Source organism: Martes martes (genome assembly GCF_963455335.1).
Source record: "Martes martes genome assembly, chromosome: 1".
In the NCBI taxonomy this organism is placed as follows: domain Eukaryota; kingdom Metazoa; phylum Chordata; class Mammalia; order Carnivora; family Mustelidae; genus Martes; species Martes martes.
The window spans coordinates 131441141-131460503 of NC_137888.1; the positions used below are offsets into that span (position 1 = coordinate 131441141).

Sequence of the window (19363 nt, forward strand, 5' to 3'; positions counted from 1 at the left end):
GCCACTCAAACTGTGCAAAATCAAAGAAGGATCTCATCAGAATTTCTGGAAGCTCAACATTTTCTCACCATGTTTAAGACTGGGATTATGCACAGAGGCTAGTATTCTGGCTATAAGCCAGAGACAACCTCATCTAGCCAGCAGTGTCTCACCCAGCCTGGGTTATACAACTTATTATGACTACGAAGTTCAGTAAGGCATTGCTGAGACATCTCCGGTGCCTGCGTCACATGCCATCAGGCCACTTCTTCTTCCAGCCACGGCTCCTGGACAGCTCTGTGTGACTCTGATTCCCTTAGCCCCATCATAAGGGTCTTCTCTGAAAACAGAGGTGTTCACAAAGCCCGGGAGCAAGAATCTGGGCTTGCTGGGCAAGTTAACAATCCCAAGGCAACTCTTAGTCACTGTGGGGATGGGAATCTGTGCAAGGAAGTTCCTGTCTCCTTTTTTTAGCTGGATAATTCTAGGAGGCATTCTGTGTACTTCTCAGAAGGGTCTAGCAAAACAGGCTGCAACTTTGAGAATGTGCCCTTAAATTGGCTTTTCCTTCTTTCCTATCTCACTTCCTCACTCCCACAGTCCTACTACCCAGGCTCATCTCCCATGTCAACCACTGTACCAAAACTTTGCCCCAGGCTCTGCTTTCAGAAGAATCTAAATGAAATCACACATGAACACAGTCTTCCTTTATTACATTAGCTTTCCGGGCTAACACATTCCTTCTCCTAGTACATTCCTTCTTCAACTTAGAGCTGCAAAATTAGACCAGGGCCTCTGAGAATCCTGCCATGGAGCCCCAGGCCCCACTACAGGGCTAGTCCTGCACCCTAACATAATCAAGTTCTTTTCCGTTTTCTTTGATGGGTCAGCCTTTCTAACAGGCACCTTTCGGCAGCATGTGGCAGACATGCACTTAAGTGTGCTTAGTCATACGGAGGCTGGGAGATACAGAGTTAGGTTACTTTAAGAGTTAGGTTACTTTAGTATCTCGTATAATACAGAGTTAGGTTACTTTAGATACAGAGTTAGTATCTAGTTACTTTAGATACAGAGTTAGGTTACTTTAGTATCTCGTATAATACAACCTAGAGTAGCATGACACAGATTCTTTACATGGAGAGGAAGGTGACCCCAAACAGCTCAGGAGGCTCATATTAAAGAAGACAAATGAATCTACAAATACAGTAATGTGAATGGGTTTCTGTAAGCTCCAGGAAGAAGCTTCGTCACTGCTGTTCACTGATTAATTCAAGTACCTAAAACATATCTTCAGTATGGGATATGGTTAATAGATATTTATTGAATGGATGAATCAATCAATGAAGGAAGGAAGGAGGAGAAGGTGAGAAAAAGAGGAGGTAGGCGAAGGAAGGAGATTTGGGGAGGAAATGAGGATGAAATTATCTAGTCCCCAGCCATGGGCAGTCCCTGCTCTTTCCAGGGGTCATGACAGGTGACAGTGTCCCATTATTCCTCCGCTCAGAAGGCTGCTGTGGCTCTCCATTGTCTAAGACAAAGATCCCACCCGCTTAATGTTCCATGCAATTCACCCACAGCCCAGCCCTAACCACCTCTCACACACTCTCCATTCAGGGCACACTGGCCCACGAACCCGGTCCTGACGGAGCTGTCCTAAGCCAGCATCATCCCAGTTTTACAGAGGGAGAAACTGGCTTGCCCAAGGTCACAAAACTAACAAAGGATTCAAATCCCGAAGCACCGGATCTCAATGCCCTAGCGTTCTTCCGTGTGAAGCTGCGGCCGCCCAGATTGGTGAACTTGCGCCATCTAGTGGCACAATTGGAATAGGCACCAGGTCCTCGCGCATCGGACAATTAATACCGCAATTAATACCACATGCCCCTGAAAGTTTCCTGAAACCTGGAAAAACAAACGGGCCTGTGTCCCACCGTCACCCCAACACCATGATCAAAAAAGTCAACAAAAGCTAATGCCACCATAATACAAAAGAAGAACAAATAGTGTCAGGAGATTTCAGGAAAGTTCAAAACTCTGGGCTGCTGGGCATGCCTTGAAGGGGTGAAATGATTCAGAGAAGAAACTCCTATTTCCTTTCAAACGTCACCACACTTTTGAGTAGCTCAAAACCAGTTCAGCCGCTAAAGATTCCAGCTACCACTTTATTTGTTCATTTTTCATTTCTCTTCTTTCTTCCTTTCTTTCCTTTCCTTTCCTTTTCTTTTCTTTCTTTCCTTATTTCTTTCCTCTTTTTCGCCCTCCCTCCCTCCCTCTCTCCCTTCCTTGCTGTTACTCTTAATCCCTATCACCTGTCGCACCCACCCTTCCATTCCCGCCTCCCCTCTGGTAACCATTAGTTTGTTCTCTATAGTTTAAGAGTCTGTTTGGGGAGTTGTCTCTTTTTTCTTTGTGCATTTGTTTCTCAAATTCCACATATGAGTGAAATCATATGGTATTTGTCTTCCTCTGACTGACTTATTTTACTTGGAGTAATATTCTGTGGTTTCATCCACATAGTTGCAAATGTCAAGATTTCGTTCCTTTTTAAGTCCAGCTACCATCTTCGACATCCATTTTAAATGCCCATTATACGAAAGATGACATGAGCATATGTGTCAGCTGGGGGTTGTTTTAAGTATCTAAGCTTTAGCTTGGAAAACCTCTATTACGGGACTCACATTTCATTATAATTGTCAATTTAAGAAACAAACAAGTTTTCTCTGGCCACAGGTATGAATTCTTTGAGAACAGTGTCTGCTTCTTTCCCACCCCACCCCCCGCAACTTCAGCACACAGCGTGGTGTCAGGCACAAGGTGGGCACTGGGTGTATAACGGAAGAATGGGGATCACACTGCTCTTTGGGGAGACCTCAGGACGGTACTACACAGAGTCTACCTCAAGCTGCCAACCGCACTGTCAATATGGTAAATTTCAAAAGGTTAAAACAATATCGCCCTCATTCAAATTATAGTGAGCATGTGCCGAAGGTTTATTTAGCTCATTAATGAGGGAATCCGCAGACTGATAAAGTTGGTTCAAAGAAGATTAGGAGAGACTGGCATAATCATGTGGGGGAAGAAAGAATGTTGAAATAAGATGTGGAAATTAGGTAATGTCTCACAGGGCAAGAAAATCTTTGGGAGTTATATTTTCTGGTCGATAGAAATTATTTGCTTCTGTACCAGGATCAAGTCACTTAGAACTGCCCACTCTTCCACAAATTAACACCTAAATTAACACCTAATCTCATGAGTCGAGCCCTAGCCAATAATATATTGTAAGCCAGATTCACGTGTCTATAGAGATCTAGATCATCCTTAGGTAGGTCCTGTTGGCTAATATCCCGCTATGATACTGGAAGGACATACAGCCATCATTTTGCTTTGTTTATAGGTTTCAGATGATTTCTTAGCAGAACCGTTGGACTAGTCCTGAGATACTTCCCGAACAACGTGGAATCCTCATCCTGCAGGGATTCTCAGAAAGCACCTAAGACCCTCAGTTTTGTAGACGAGGGATTCAAGGATAAGAAAATTCGTCACCAGAGAACTGGCGCTGTGCTAGGGGGAGTCCTGTACAGAGCTTCCTCACCCAGGACTGTGGGTTCCCTGAGGCTCCCAGATATCCAGACCTTGCAGACTCTCATGACAGCACCCCCAACTCCTTTCCTCACCTGTGCCTGGGCTTTGTCCCTCCACATATACCCGGTGTCCATCACCGACTTCTCCACGCGCCCAGGTGTGTCCAGATGGCTCTTCCTCCTCACCCACTTCCAGCTGCCCTCTCCACAATCCTGGGAACACCGTTAGAAGATAATTCTCAACCAAATGGTAAAACCATGAGCCTCATACAGATACAAAAGGGAACATGTTAAAGATTATATTTAACTAATGGGGGAACCATTTTATTTAACTAAGGAGAGACCAGGAGATGTTATAACCAGTTCAAAAGAGAATCCAAGGAACAGACACATTCATGGATGAATATTGAAATGAATATGCAAATGGAGGCACAATCTGGCTTTTCAAGTGGTGGGAGGGCAGACAATGGAACCTTTACTGGACAATACAGAACGTGCAGGCCAGAATGGTCTAGTGGTGAAGCCGGGGTTGCCTACAACTCTGGAGTTGCAAAATAGCTCAAAGACAATGAGAAGCTGGATCCAGAAAACCCGCAGGAGTGTCCTCTAGATCAAGCGGAGTTTTCTATTGAAATACGAATTTGTTTTCTCTGCACGAGAGTCATAGAAGCCCCTTACCATCCCCCTGACCCATCCAAATTTCCAAGGCTTCCCTTGACCCCAATCTGCTGCCTTCCATCCTGTTTGAATACTGAAGATCTACCTTGTGCCCACAAGGCCCGGCTTTTTGGCAACACCTCCCACCGCTCATGGTGTTCCTGGGAACCACAGGGCTTCTGCTCGTAGCCCAGAGGCCTCCAGCTCCTCGGTGGGCAGCCAGGACATTTGGGTGATTATAACTCCCCATCCCAGTCATTCTCCTTCTGCACACCCACTGCTCCATTCCCCACTCGGTTGCAGGCCTCTCTTCGCCGTTTTCACTACGGTAGTCTCCAATCCGTACCCTTGGGACATACGTTCCAATACCCCAATGGATGCCTGAACCCACCTGTAGGACTGAACCCTACATATACTGTTTTTCCCTATACATACCCACCAATGCTCGTCTTGTTTGTAAATTACGCACAGGAAGAGATTAACAACAGCTAATTAAACAAATGGGACAGTTATAATGATACTGTAAAAAAAATTATGTGACTGTGATCTCTCTCGCTCAAAATATCTTACTGTACTGTCCTCATCCTTGTTTTTGTGATGATGTGACATGACGAAATGCCTACATGAGGAGGTGGAGTGAGGGAAAAGATCCCCCAAATTATACATGTGTGCAAAGCAGTTGTCCAATATCATATGCCACGATGTAACAAAATTAGGAATAATGGAGAAAATATTGACTGGAATATATGTATATATTGGTTTTGGCCAAATTCGTCTTAGAAATTACCAGCTGACTTGCTTTTTGGACCCAAGCGTGAGCTCCAGATTTGGTGAGAAGAAGTAGTTGCCTCCCTCATTTGTCTGTCCCTTGGCCATCTTAGTTCTCACAGCCATTGGGCACCCCTCACCCTGCGCCTGCGCCCTGCACCCTGCCCCTGCGTAGCATTGTACTTAGGTGTGTGTCATCACCCACCACCCTTTTGCAAAGGGCACGCGGGCTCCCCAAATCTGCCACCTGCTTCCACCACTAATTCATAGGATGACCTGGGGCTCCTTCCCAGCTTCTGGGAAACTTAGAGGACTTCTGTTGTTGTTGAAAGCTCAGCGATTTGAAATCCCATGTAAGGCAAAGCTTTGTAGCACTTAAAACAGAAATTTCAGGGACATCGGTGGGGCTCAGTAGGTTATGCATCTGACTCTTGCTTTTGGCTCAGGTCATGATCTCAGGGTCATGAAATCGAGCCCCTCATGGGGCTTTGTGCTCAGCGTGGTGTCCACTTGCAATTCTCTCTCTCCCTCTCCCTCTGCTCACTCCCTAAACAAACAAACAAATAACATCTTTAAAAAAGAGAGAGAGATTTCACTTCAAGGACTTTTCCAGAGGTAACACTTTAAGAGTCATCGATGAGTCTGCCATCCTAGAGGCATAAAGCCCGGCAGTCTGAGGACTGGCCTGTAGTACTCCTCTCCCTTCCTGAGCTGCGTCATTGCTGCACCTCGGGGTACCAGAGCTGCTGCTGTCCTCTGGCCTAGTCTCATTTGCAGCATCCCAAGCATGAAATCAGCCAGAAACCCAGCCCTTGCCTCCTCTGAGCCCATCTCCTCCAGAAGGGGGCTTTCCCTTTGGTACCTCCATTCCACATCAGAAATCCAAGTATCCTCTGGTCCCGCTGGGCAAAGAAAACAATCTTGCCAACAAAAAAGATCCCTTCACACTCATACAGAAGAGAGACAATGCATTGACAATTAATTAATTAATTAATTATAAATTAATTCAATAAATTTAATTTATTAACAATTTATTGTTAGGTGAGAACCAACAGACTCACATGGGAGGTGACTTGAAAGTGACTGGAGCATGGACACAATTTCACATGAATTTAGGCAGTCACGTGGACGAAGGAAGAAGGAAAACCTCTCTTGCCGTTCCTCTCCTTGAGACAAACAGCGAGCCTCCTGAGGATCTTCCAAGTACCTCCAGAGACTCCTGAGTTCATGTTCACGGTGTGTGTTTACAGTTCCAGGGGTCAGAAGGCCCTTGACCTTGCATTATAAAATCACAAGGTCGTGCCTCTTCTCAGGCCTACCGTGTTTGCACGAAGACCCCCTAAGCATCGGGAAGTGGGAGGTAGGTGCTTTCCCCCTCAAGGAAATTATCCTTATTTTACCTTTACAGTCCCTCTGAGAAGCCCACGAATATTATTCCAAAAGCCAACCCTTTTTGGACAGAATTCTAATGACAATTTCCTCCCTTTCTACTCTTTGTGCATTACTTGATGAGAATTTGTACAGTAATAGGGCTTACCAATAACTTCATGCTTATTATCCCATCTGATCTTTACAGCCTGGGGGAGGTGATTCATTACCCTCATTTTACTGACAAAGAAACAGAGGAAGTGACTCTTGTAAATTTGCTATGGGGAAGTTGAGACATGAACCCAGGTCTTTGATGTCAAACATCTCATCTTTTTCAGTCTCTAAGAAAGTATTACTAGGCCATTCTAATGCAAGCGAAGAAAGAAAGGTAACTAAGAAGAGGAAGTCGGGAGAGGCATTTTATATTTCTTCAGTGTTTGAGCACAGCATGGCATTCTACAACAGAGCCATTCAATAGAACTTTCTGTCATGATGGAAATGTTCTTTACTTGAATCGTCCAATGTGGTAGCCGCAAGCCACAGCTACATGTGTACACGCGTACTCAAAATTAAGAATTGACTTCTTAACTTTATTTCATCTGAATTGAAATGTAGATTAAGAAAAAAACAAAAAACAAAAACACATGTAGCCAGTGGCTACCATGTTGGACAGGGCAGTTCCAGAATGCAAAAGCCAGAATGCTAGGTGGGTGGTCTCAAGATGTCACCTAGGCCAGTAACAGGCAGCTGTGTTTGCCTCAGACCTTGGAGTGAAGCTCCCACAGATGTCGCTTACCTTAAGTAGGCTGCCCCTTGGGAAGGAGAGCATGTGGACCCAGGAGGTTTCAGCTGCTGGCACGGTCTTGGGCTGTCAACACTCCTGTCCGGTGGGGCTCTGGCTCCCTCCATAGCCCTAGCCCCTGTCAGCTCTCCACTCCTTCTCTTCCTCCACCCCCTCCCCCAGCCCAGAGCACAGCACTCATCCTTGGGTTCCTCCTGCAGGCAGATCAGGACAACTACATCAAACAAGAGAAATAATCATTTACCTGCTCAAAAGTCACATCAGAACAGAGCTGAGAAAGACCTTCAGAATTATTTCTTCACACCCCCCTGGTTTTACAGTTGAGAGACCAAAGCCTGGACAGGTGACCAGTAATGTCCTTGGCCTCTTTCCCCAGGGCCCTGACCCACTGAGCTCACAGATGGTACAGGAGCAAGCAAGAAAACTGGAGCCATCTGGCCGTGGTCGACGTTCTTTCTGCCTAGTTAACATCCATGCAGTGATTCCCTTAAAAGTGATGACGGGGGTGCCTGCAGTCAGTTAAAGACCTACCTTTGGCTCAGGTTGTGATCTTGTGGTCCTAAGATAGAACCCCTGGTCAAGCAGCCCGATTTTCTCTCTCCTTCTGCTGCACCCCCCTCTCATTCTCCCTCCCTCCCTCTCTCCCAAATAAGTAAAATCTTTTAAAAAAATAGTGATGATGCGTAAGGTATAAGTTTGGCAAAGAGCACCAAGTTTCCAATCCTTTAACTACCAACACAGGCATCTGGGTCACTTACAGATGAAAAACATTTCCATCCTGTTCTTAAAGATTCTCCATAATATAATTCTATTTTTTAAATACCCCCCCGTACAGATTAGGCTCAACTCTCATAAACAAAAAAATGCTTCAAGCATATTTACTGATTGAATGACACTACTTATACATTTTGGGGGTAACTACTAACAATCTTCACACTTTTATAAGCAGAAAGTCCTGCTTCGTGTCTAACTTCACTGACTTTTTTTTCCCAGCTCAGCAGAGAGTGGTGAGTGCTTAGCCATGCCAGATGGACAAGTCATGAATAGGTCACATTTGGCTAGAAACATGTAAGCTCTAACTAGCAGACTCTGTCCAATGTCCAAAGTTCAAGGTTTCAGACATGGCCACACAAGTCATCTGAGACTTGAAGTGAGCACTGCTCACCTGATTTGAAAAATTCTGGAGAGCAAACTGTTGGGCACCGCTGGAACGCGTCAGGGAATTAGTTGCCATAGGATCATTCAAAATGATCTTCCTGAGGTTCCAGCAACCGGGAAACAAACACATCAGGAAGGTGGGTAGTGTAGGTTCCCGTGGGTATTACATCTCATTTTTAATGACATCGTATGAGCCCAAGCCCCATTTCTCTCTATAATTAGAGCTAATAAATATCTTCAACTGGATTGCATGGCAGACTTTGGAAATATTGATCTGCTATGACTAGAGTTATATTGCTCTGAATTTGAATATGGAAAAGGCAGCCAAAGCCTTGCGCATCTCAAAACGCGTATGTAGCAAAAACTAGTCCCATGGGCTTGCTGTCTGATGTCTGGCCAACAACATGAGAGGGGCTGACTTGCTTTAATGTTTCAAACCGCTTCCATTTTATCACTTGGGAAGTTTTTCAATTATTCCAACCCTGCCACGGAAGAAAGAACATGCGATTTGGAGTCAAAAGTATTGGCTTGAAATGCCAAGCCTGACACTTAATGACTGTGGCCGATTAGATTACTTTCTAAAAATAGTCGCTCCTTCCCTTCCCACCACCTCCCTGGGAGAATTCTATTTCCCTGTCTCCTTGACAGTGAGCTCAGCCACGTGACTTGTTTTGGCCAACTGTAAACTGGCAGACATGGCTGTTGCACCTCTGTCCTGGCTAGTCTCTGGTCTGAGGAAGAAGGGTGGCATGGGACCAGATCCAGACCCAGCCTGCTCTTCACAGCCACCAATCCAGCCAGGATCAACCAACCCCAGGGACCCCTAGACACGTAAGAGAGACGTTATCAGACTACTGTTTTAAGTTTTGGGTACTTTGAAATACAACACCTGATTGACACATTGATAAAGACTTTGTTTCCGTTAACAGTTAACACGGGGATAATGATATCAACATCACAATGTAATCTAAATGACATCCTGCTGTTATCACTTTACCTGCTTAAGAACAGGTAAGCGCCCCACTCTTGCCTTAGCTTCCCCAACATTGCATGTGGTGCCAAATTAGCTAAACTGGGACTACAGGACTGCCTTCCCAGAATTCCCTTTCTGGTATGGTCCTAAGAGAGCAGTGACCACAAGAAAAAGACTTGTAAAGCAGCACACATTTTTTTTTTATGCTCTAAAGGTTGGAGCAGGGGACCAGGAAATAGTGGGTGCTCACACACATTGTTGTTGATCTACTAGCTTGCCTTGTTCTAGGCTGACTAATTATGCAACTCCACAAGGAAGGACACCAGCTTCCCCTGAAGTCACCCACAGCGTCAAGGAGGTGGTGAAAGACAGAGGTGGGTTCCAGGTTGCATTTTCTCTTGTTCATATCAAGCTTTCTCTTCCAACTACCGGGTTAGCTGACCTATAGCTACTTTAGGCTCAATCCCGAGGTAACAGCCCTGCTTGGATGCCTCCAGTTCTCACAACTGGGTAGTCTAATCCTTTAACAAATCCCTCATTCTCTATCACTCATGGTTCTTTGGTGTCTCTGGATAGACCCCTATACATCATGGCTGAATCTGTTGTCTTAATGTGTAAATTCAGGCAACTTCCCCAGACCCATAGTCATGAGTCACTTCCAACAGAGCAAGAAATATGTGAGATTAAATATTTCTTGAGCCCTTACTATGTGCACTCTAACAAATGTATTATTTCATTTCATCTCATTAAGTGGTCCACATTCCTCATCCAGGCTGGTTCACTCTTGCCATTATCACCACTTGGTAGTTCAGAGATACCTGCCAGTACAGTAATATTCCAAGTTCTTCCATTTGGGATTGCAGACTGGGACCCAGTGCCCTCTGGGTAACCCTGGATGGCGAGTGCTGTTCCTACAGAAAGAGCCTGGAACATAGGTGTGGGTTTGGGTTAAGGGTTTGTTTCCCCTCTTCTCCACCCTCAATCTTGGCATTAATTTTTGTCCAAAGGTTCACATTTGCCCCTATCCAAGAACTCAGTTCCCCTCTAAGAATGAAGTCAGCTGCCAAATCTTTGCTTAGTGACTAAACCCTGCTACCATGATCAGGTCTCAAATGGGAACTACTTGCCTCAGTCCCAAGTGCTGACCCACAGAAGTGGCTTCTGTGACCCTGTGCCACTTACTGGGATGCTTGATCCCTTACTAGACATTTACCTCTATTTGGGATCCACTTTGAATCGAACACCTACCCCCGTCAAATGCCCCTCATGTGACTTCCTTAGATACACCTCCCACATTTTAAACATTTTGTGAGCTGGTGGCAGGGTGGGAGTATTTTTAACTATTTCTTATTCATATATCTTTTGTTTTAAACCCTTAACGAGGAATCATTTGTAAAATGGCTTCCCAAACATGTAATCATGAGCAATTGGCTTTGTAGGAAGTAGGGAATGACAGGCATCATCAAATGGAGTTAGAGTAATCCTAATTACTTACATCTGCAGAAGCTGTCACTTTTGGAAGGTGTGTAATTAGCAGCCAGAGTGTATGCTGGAAAACACATGATTGCTTAAACAGGGTGCAGCCCAGGGACTGCCCAGGGTGGGGCTCTCCCACTGTGCTCATTGGCCCAGCCTGGGCTCTCAGGTCACTTGCTGAGGCTGACTGCACGCTTGAATACAAGGTGTGGGGTCAACTGAGCCCACAGTCCTTTTCCACAGGCAAAGCAGGTGTGACCATTTTTAAAAAATTGGATTCTCTCTACTCTGTGATTATGAATTTTCTGTTTTTCTAGTCCAGTGGTTCTCAGCTTTGGCTGCATATTAGAATCAACACAGAGATTCTCAGGTTCTCAAATGTTAGCTGCATCGGAATCACTTGCAGTGCTTGTTAAAACCCACCCCAGATTCAGTAAGTGTGGGGGAAGGGTGTCCAATAATTTTCACTTCATATATTCAGTCTAAGAATGCTGTCAATGCTCAAAACCATGTTGAATTCCTTTTGGAATTAGCAGAGTTTACCTTTATTTTGCACATATGACAGTCATTGTGCTAAATGTTTTAGTTATTTAGCTCACTTAATCTGTCACAAGACTTCTTACCTTTCAGATCTTGGAAAAAGTATGGGACCTGAGACACCTTCTGCCTGCCCTTTATCAATGCACCTGCCGCAGCTCCCATCACCTAGTGTGTTTCCTTCTGGGCCCTAACAGCAGCGTGTTAATCTTACTTCCTCTCTTCCACTTGCATGCAGAGACCCTACCCAGTGCCCAGCATGTGGTGGGGACTCCATAAGCACTTCCTTAATGAATGAATCCAGAGCAACCATAGGAGAGATATTACGATGATCTGCATTTCACATACAAGCACAGAGAGATACAAAAAGATTCAGTAACTTGTCCAAGATCATAGTGGAGAAACTGAGGTTCAAACTGTGTTCTGATCATAGCTGGGCTCTCAAACTGCTGCAAGAATGGATCTTCAGCCTTAAACAGAATAGCAGCCTTCTTTTCCAGCAAAAACTGAATTCCTCAACTAAGAATGTCAACTCTTTTCACCACTTGACTCAAAGATTTTTCCCAGGGGGAAAAAATCCAGAATCAAAACCCATGTGGCCAAACTGTAGAATCAGTGGCAATTTCTTTACCATTTCAAAACTCTCCTGTTCATACCAGAAACTTCCTTACAATTTTCCAAAACAGGTTGAAAAGACTTCTACCTCATACAAAATCACATCAAAATTTTTTACACCCTTTTTAAGATTTTATTTATTTATTTGACAGAGAGAGAGATCACAAGGAGGCAAAGAGGCAGGCAGAGAGAGAGAGAGGAAGCAGGCTCCCCACCCAGCAGAGAGCCAGCGCGGGGCTAGATCCCAGGACCCCAAGATCATGACCTGAACCGAAGGCAGAGGCTTAACCCACTGAGCCACCCAGGAGGCCCCCAATTTTTTTAATATAAGATGCTGGTATTTAGGGGAAGAAAACCACATGAAAACAAACTGATTTGAATTATGACTTTATTTAGTATGTCAATAATTTATTCTGGTAATAAATTATTTGTACAGCAATCAAAAGTGTTGGGTGCTTCCCAGGAAAACTGCTTCCAAATGTGTACACTAAAATATGTGCAGAATACTTTAAATAGCTGACTTTATTTTCAAACTCAGAAGCGTGGTGACGTCAAGTTATAAAGAAGCATTGTCTTTCTCTAGTAGTTCATGATTTAGTTTTGAGTCTATAAAGGTTTCAATTATCATTTCAGCTCCTGCAAGTTATAATACTGACAGTTCAAATTGTAGAGATGATAAATCCACTGGCCTTGCCAAAGACTACAAAGCTAGTAAGAGACAGAGCATGGATTACAGATCAGTTCTCAGAGGTGGTCTGAAATGTCTGGTAAGGTACACAAGGCACAGAATATCACACAGAACTGTAATCGTGTCTGAAAGACCTTGGTTTTACTTTCTGCTTAACAGAAAAGTTCTTTTGTAGTTAGCAAATTTAGTAACTCAGTTGCTTTGGAAACGAACTCACTCCCGTCACTGCAGGATTACCACTGGTCACTGATTGCCAGTGCAGTTTAATTCACTCCTCCTGGAATGTTTGGAGTGGGGCAACTTTTATTCCTTCGATGTTCACAACATCAAGGGTGCCTGTTTGTTTTAAATTCATCATCAGCTGAAGGAGCTGGTATTACCGGTATCTATAAAACCAACAAAATTGAGCATGGAACAGTTCTTTGCTCTTTGAAGTTCATTCCCATGAGGTAACATATACCATGCTCTCTTCGTCTGAGCTGCCACTGGTTCTAATCCATGGGTGAATTCTGGGACATCAGTGTCCCCAAATAGCCATGAGACTTCTCATGCCATGAAGAATGTCATATAATAATACATAATGTACCCCGTCCTTCTCACATACAATTTTTGGTGAATTATTAGGCCTTAGACTAATGCAGCCCATTTATCAACCAGTAGTAGAACGGTCAGAATGGTCACATTCTGGCAAGCTGTTTTTTTTTAATTGCAGGAGCTGTTCCCCAAACAACTTGCCAGGCATCAGTGAGGTTGTTTTGTTTGTTTGTTTTTTGTTTTTTTAAATTTTAGAAACACATTGCAAAGTTGTGTATATGAAAGACATTTTTGGATTTTCATGTGATTCTAATTTCTTGCTATTGTCCACAGCAAAGGAGGACTGATAGCCTACCTTTATAAATTTGTTTTTTTCCAGGGCAACATCTCTCTGTAAGAGTGGATGTCTGGTTCAGTTACAGCCTATAAACACTGGTTAGATGTGTCCCTAGGGACATATTTATTTAGAAGAGGCATCTCATCTTCAGGTTCATCTTCAGCAAGAGCTGTTGTAGCAGCTCTACATTTCAGGGCTAGTGACCTGATGCCGAGGTGACGCCGAAAGTGCTGCTGCCGGCCACGAAGCCTTGATAGGGGGCCCTCTCTCGCGTCATGTCATTAGCCTTAGCTAAACACAGTGCGACAGACAAGACCAGATCACACAAATATGGTCTGCTTGGATCTGGCAAAGCCACTCAAGCATTCAGTTTACTAAGTTGGCAACTTTTTCTTTTTGTTCTGCTTCCAACTTCAGTTCCTTTGGCTGCTTTTCTTTTTATCTTGTCCCAATTTTCAAGGCACATGTAGAATATGGATAAGGAAACTTCCAATTCCTTGACCATTTCACTTTTTGACCTTACTTTCTATCTTCGGGCTCTGGAAAAATTGTGAGCTCGGTATACTTTCTCTATAATACCATGACCAGAACTGAATGTAGGAAGTACAATGGTAATGGTATGCAACACAGAACAGGAACTGAGTTCTTATGAATGCAAGACTGAGCAGACTGGCTTGGTGTGGGACCTGAAACCACAGCGGGACAAAGCAACAAATTTGCTTAAGTTTAGAATGGCAAAGTGGATGTCCAATTTCAAAGAAAGGGCTAATTCTAATAATCTTAATAACTAAGCCAAAAACATAATCCCCCCTTTTTTTAAGGAATCCTAATGACTTTGAGGTAGATGATGCTGTTATCGGATAAGGAAGAAATCAGGTGTAAGACATAAAAATGATACTGAGAGAAAGAAAGCGCTGATTTGAAATGATCTTCCCTTAAACTCACATGGAAAATGGAGAACATTTTCAATTCAAAGTTCTAAGCACAAAATCCAGGCATGTCACGTCATGGACTTGCTTCTTTAATTGGAGATGAACTCAGCAGCCAATGGTAAAGAGCCACACGCTAATGGCACAGCCAACTATGGAAGGGTTGTCCTCGTGAAGGAAGCCGGTGACTTTGCATTTGATGTTTCCAGCTTGGCTCACTCCCAAATGTTCAGGATGTAGATTCCTAAAGTCCTCTTTAGCATTTAACTAATTCTTTGTGGGTGGAAGGGGGTGACACTGTTTCTCCACGCATAAACTGATCCTAAGACAGAGTAAGAAATTATATTAATCATGGAGTGTGTCACAAATGCATCAATATTTGACTTTAGTTTTGTTGGAGAATCAATCTAGCTGTTAAGGTTTAAAAAATTTTTTTTTGTTTCAAGGTTTATTTATTTTTCAGTCATCTCTACACCTAACGTAGGGCTCGAACTCACAAGCCCGAGAGCAAGAGTTGCATGCTCTTCCAACTGAGCCAGCCAGGGGCCCTGCAGGTCTGTTCATTTTTCATTGCTACACCACTTCGTCTTTATTCAAAGAGTCCACGACAGCACCAGAATTATAATCTTAAAAGTGCTTTTCAGTTTTTAGCCCTGAATTCACACTTAAAACACCTTATCTGATTTGTAAAGATATATCACATCTTCTTAAGTTTCTGTATTAATTACTACACTAAAACTTCTCCACTTCACTATTCAGTCATTTGAAGACCTATCCTCTTCAAGGTAATCACTTCTTCCAACTAAAAGGGGTAGCTCTTTGTTTCCTGACCAGATAACCTGCAGGGTCATCTACGTTGTAAATGTTCAGTCTGATTATGTATCCTGGCTTCCGTCCACTACCACAAGACACCTGTGCTTTCCAGGTTACCCCTCATCTCATGTAGGCTGATCTCCAGCAGGGTCAGTCCACTCCTACCCAGCACCTGGGGCCTCCTCCCCCACCCCAACTTCCTCTTTGGAATTTATGATCTCTTGATCAGCACATTGCTCCATATTCTCAACCTCTTCCTTAAAACATTCCCATGCCTTCTTGCTCTAACACAGTGGTTCTCAAGAGGTAGTGGGAGGGGCGTGCTAATATTGTCTCCAGGGGACATGTGGCATTATCTGGAGACATTCTGGGGAAGTGCTACTGGCATCAAATGGGTAGAGGCCAGGAATGCTACTGAACACCCCACAATGCACTGGACAGCTCTGTACAGCAGGGAGTTATTCTGCCCCAAATGACCATAATGCTGAGTCTGAGAACAGGCCAACCCCTAAAGACACTGCTTCCCCTATAACCTCCCCAGTGGCTGGGAGTTCTCTCAGAGCACTGGTACCACATAGACAGGAGGAGGGCCTGGTTGCTCCTTTCAGCCACTGTTCTCCTTCTCTCCCTACAACCCACCAATTTTGACTCTTATGTCATGACATATATCATCACTGCTCCTCTCTATGTTTTCTGGACCTAGTTTAAAGTCCACGGTCAATTATTACAATCCCTCTTCTGCCACTCCCTCCTACCTACTTGACAAAACCACCAACTTGGTTAAATCTAACTTCCTGTGTCTATATTCACCAACACAGCTGATTGTCTACCACCTTAACCCTCTCCTGATCCTCTATCAACAGGTCCCATGTCTCTATTCCCCTTTGCAGCAAACTCCTTGAAAAAAAAGTCTATGCTTGCTACTTCAAATTCTTCTCTTGTTCTCTCCAGTAAGCTTTCCACCAATCAGGCTCCGTCTCTATTACTTCATCAAAACTGCTCTTACCACCATACAAATGGCTCCCCGTTAAAGCCAATGGTTAATTTCCAGTTATCTATCAGTGGCATCTGATAAGGTTGTTCATTTCTTCTACCTTTTCTCATCGGGCTTCCAGGATATGGTACCGCTGCTTTCCTCCTCCTTTCTTTTTGGCCAGCTTTGCTGATTCCCCACTTTCCTCCCTGACCTTTAAATATTGGGAGTGGCTGAGCTCAGCTCTTTCTTTTGTCCATCTCTACCTATATTCACAGCCCTGGTGATTTCTTCCAATCTCATGGCTCTAAATGCTATTTATATACTGATAATTCCCAAATTTACAGCACTAGCTGATCTCTCTCTTTGAACAGTAGACCTACATATCCAGTTGCTTTCTTACTTGCTCTCCAACTGGATCAAAAAAAGACCTCCTAAACTTAGTATGTCTAACTCTAGCCCCTAAGCCTGCAGACACCTCCCCGTCAGTTGATGGTAAATGCATCCTTCCAGTTATGAAGGCCACAAATGTTGAAATCATTTTTGATTCCTCTCATATCCTATATTCAATCAGTAAAAATAATCTTTATCCTTTAAAGTGTATTCAGAATCCAACCACCTTTCACCACCTCCAGTGCCACAGCTTGGTCCAAGCCATTCATCTCCAACTCTGGTTCATCTAAGGGCCTCCTAACTGTTACCCTTGCTATATCCTAACTCCTATCCTTGCTTCCACATAGTCTACTCTGAACACAGCAGCCAAAGTCACTCTATTATAACTTAAGTTGGATTCCCTTGCTTGAGAATCCTCCAATGGTTCCCTAAGTCATTCACAGCAAAAGTCAAAGTCTTTAAAGTGGCCCAGAAATACCTTTGTGATCTGCCCGACTCTGCTACTTTCCTCCTGGGCTACTCTCTCACCTTCATCTGTTCTGCTCTGGTCACACTTGCTGTTCCTCAATAAAATCAGACACATATCCTGCCTTAGGGTCTGTCCACTCAAAGTTCCCTTTGCTGGACTGCTTTTTATACCCCAGGGCTCACTTCCTCACCTCTTTCAATCTATACTTGATAAGGCCTTTCTCAATAAGGCCTGCCCTGATCACCCTATTTAAAATTGCAACTTCTTCTCGTACCAGCACTCCTAATCTCCCTTATTCTGTTGTTTTTGTTCTAGAACACATTTTGATATAAGAATAAATCTGTAAACTTCTAAATTATAGCAAGCTTCTCACATGAGACTAAGTGCCTGGTGCTACATTCCCTATACTCAGTTTAGGGTTCAGCCTTAAGAATGTTAAGCTCCATTATATGTCAATCATATTAAAAAAAAAAAAAGGAAAAATGAAAAAATCCTGTTAAAGCTTCTTACTTAAGACTCCATTCAAAATACTGGCCAAAAGCTGGGGTAGGGATGGGTTTATTGTTCTTATTGAACATTTGTTTTCTACTGTCAATATCTTTGAGTGAAAAACAGTAAGTAAATTAAAGACCAAAATGAAATTGTAAAATTGCAGCTATGACATACCTCAAACAAGATAATGTGGAGTTCTATACATAGAAGCCAAGTAAGAAATACTATACAACTGTTCCCGCCAAAATAAGTCTAGGAGCTCTGCAATTTTAATTACTTATTAAATAAAAGAGGAATAGACTGCCAATTAAATATTATTTTTCTATTTAATAAGTAATCAACAATTTTCATTAACTACAGTGCAGTTTTTTTTTTGCCTTCTCAAAAGCTAAAATGAGTTAATTAATTTGAGTTTTTCAAGTTGTGATTTACAATACAGCTGTTTAGTAATAGTTTTAAAATTTTGTGTTTTTTTGGGGGGGTAAAATTTGTTTAAAAAAAAAAAACATAGCGTTTACCTAACACACTGTTAAGAAATATTCTCCAGCACTTACAGATTGCTCTAGGTCCTTGCCTCGCAACCTTCCCTGACACCTTTTAAAATTCAACTACTTACCTTGTCATAAATCACTTTTATAATAAGAGAGCAGCTAGGACAGGTTGCCACGTCTTCCCCATTCTCCAAATCTTCCTATAACAAAATAAAAAACCGTTTGGTATCGTCTTCCCTTTGCGATTTCCTCCTTCCAAACTCCTTCCACCCCTAGGGGCAAGCTCCTTTGTGGCTCACCTCCCTAAAAGGTCTGTGAGGGGCAAAAAGGCCTGCCCAGAGAAATACCAACTCCATTCTTCCGGCCAAGCGGTACTTAAAAATACCCAGGAAGAGGGGCTCCTTGGTGGCTCAGTCGGTTAAACAACCAACTCTTAATTTCAGCTCAGGTCATGATCTCGGGGTCCTGAGGTCGAGCCCCACCCCAGCTCCGTACTGGGCCTGGAGCCTGCTTAAGATTCTCTCTCTCCTACCTCTGCTCCTATGCCGTAACCCCGCCCCCCCCGCCTCTACTCCCTCTCTCAAAAAAAGACCAGACCTGACCCAGGAAGGTTAGCCAAGGTTCGTCGCCTCAAACCCCTGGGATGAAAACGTAACCCTGCCTCCAAATAACTATCCCAGCAAGTGGGACCCTAAGTGGGGAAGGATGGCAAGACTCATGCTCCCGCCATCTAGCTTTTCCCACCCCCATTCTCCACCCCTCGGCCAAACTAAAGACCAGGACGATGTGCCCACTGACAGATCAAAGTATCAATTTTACGGGGACTCAGAGACAAGATAAAGAGGGCGTGTGAGCCGCAAGGTGACAGAACGGCGGAAGGAACGAGGAAGAGCAAACGCGCGTGCTCCGACAAACCTCCGGGCGGGACTCTGAAGTTACCTTGGTAATGCAGAAGTTATCCCCACACGGGCAGGGGTAGAAATATGCCTCCGAGTCTTCGTCATATTGGAAGTCCTCGATCTCTACTTCGTCGTGAAACACGGACATTGTCCCAGGGGCCAGCAGAGGTCCGAAGACCCCGCCCGCCGACACTTGCTCGGGAAGGTCTAACTTCGCGGGCGCTGGTCCCAGCCGGGTGTTGTCAGCCCGCGCCGCCTCAGGAGCGATCGCTTCCGGCGCATAGACAATGACGCAACTCCGGCCTCGGAGGCCAAATGGGTGACCGGGTGGCGGTCGCCATGGAGATGGCGGAGCTAAGAGGCGGAGACACTGGATGTGGCGGCTCGCGGCGTGGTACTATGCGCTCCACGCCAGCGGTCGGAGTTACCGA

General features: G+C 44.1%; 1 protein-coding gene across 1 annotated transcript; it reads right to left on the minus strand.

Moving 5' to 3' along the window:
• Positions 1 to 12286: 12286 nt before the first annotated feature.
• Positions 12287 to 19206, minus strand: DPH3 (diphthamide biosynthesis 3). The gene is made up of 3 exons (XM_080828609.1): positions 18973 to 19206; positions 18159 to 18233; positions 12287 to 14724 (listed from the first exon to the last, which is right to left on the minus strand). The coding sequence occupies exons 1-3, from the start codon at positions 19078 to 19080 to the stop codon at positions 14659 to 14661; spliced, it is 249 nt and encodes an 82-aa protein (XP_080684735.1). The 5' UTR covers positions 19081 to 19206; the 3' UTR covers positions 12287 to 14658.
• Positions 19207 to 19363: the final 157 nt, after the last annotated feature.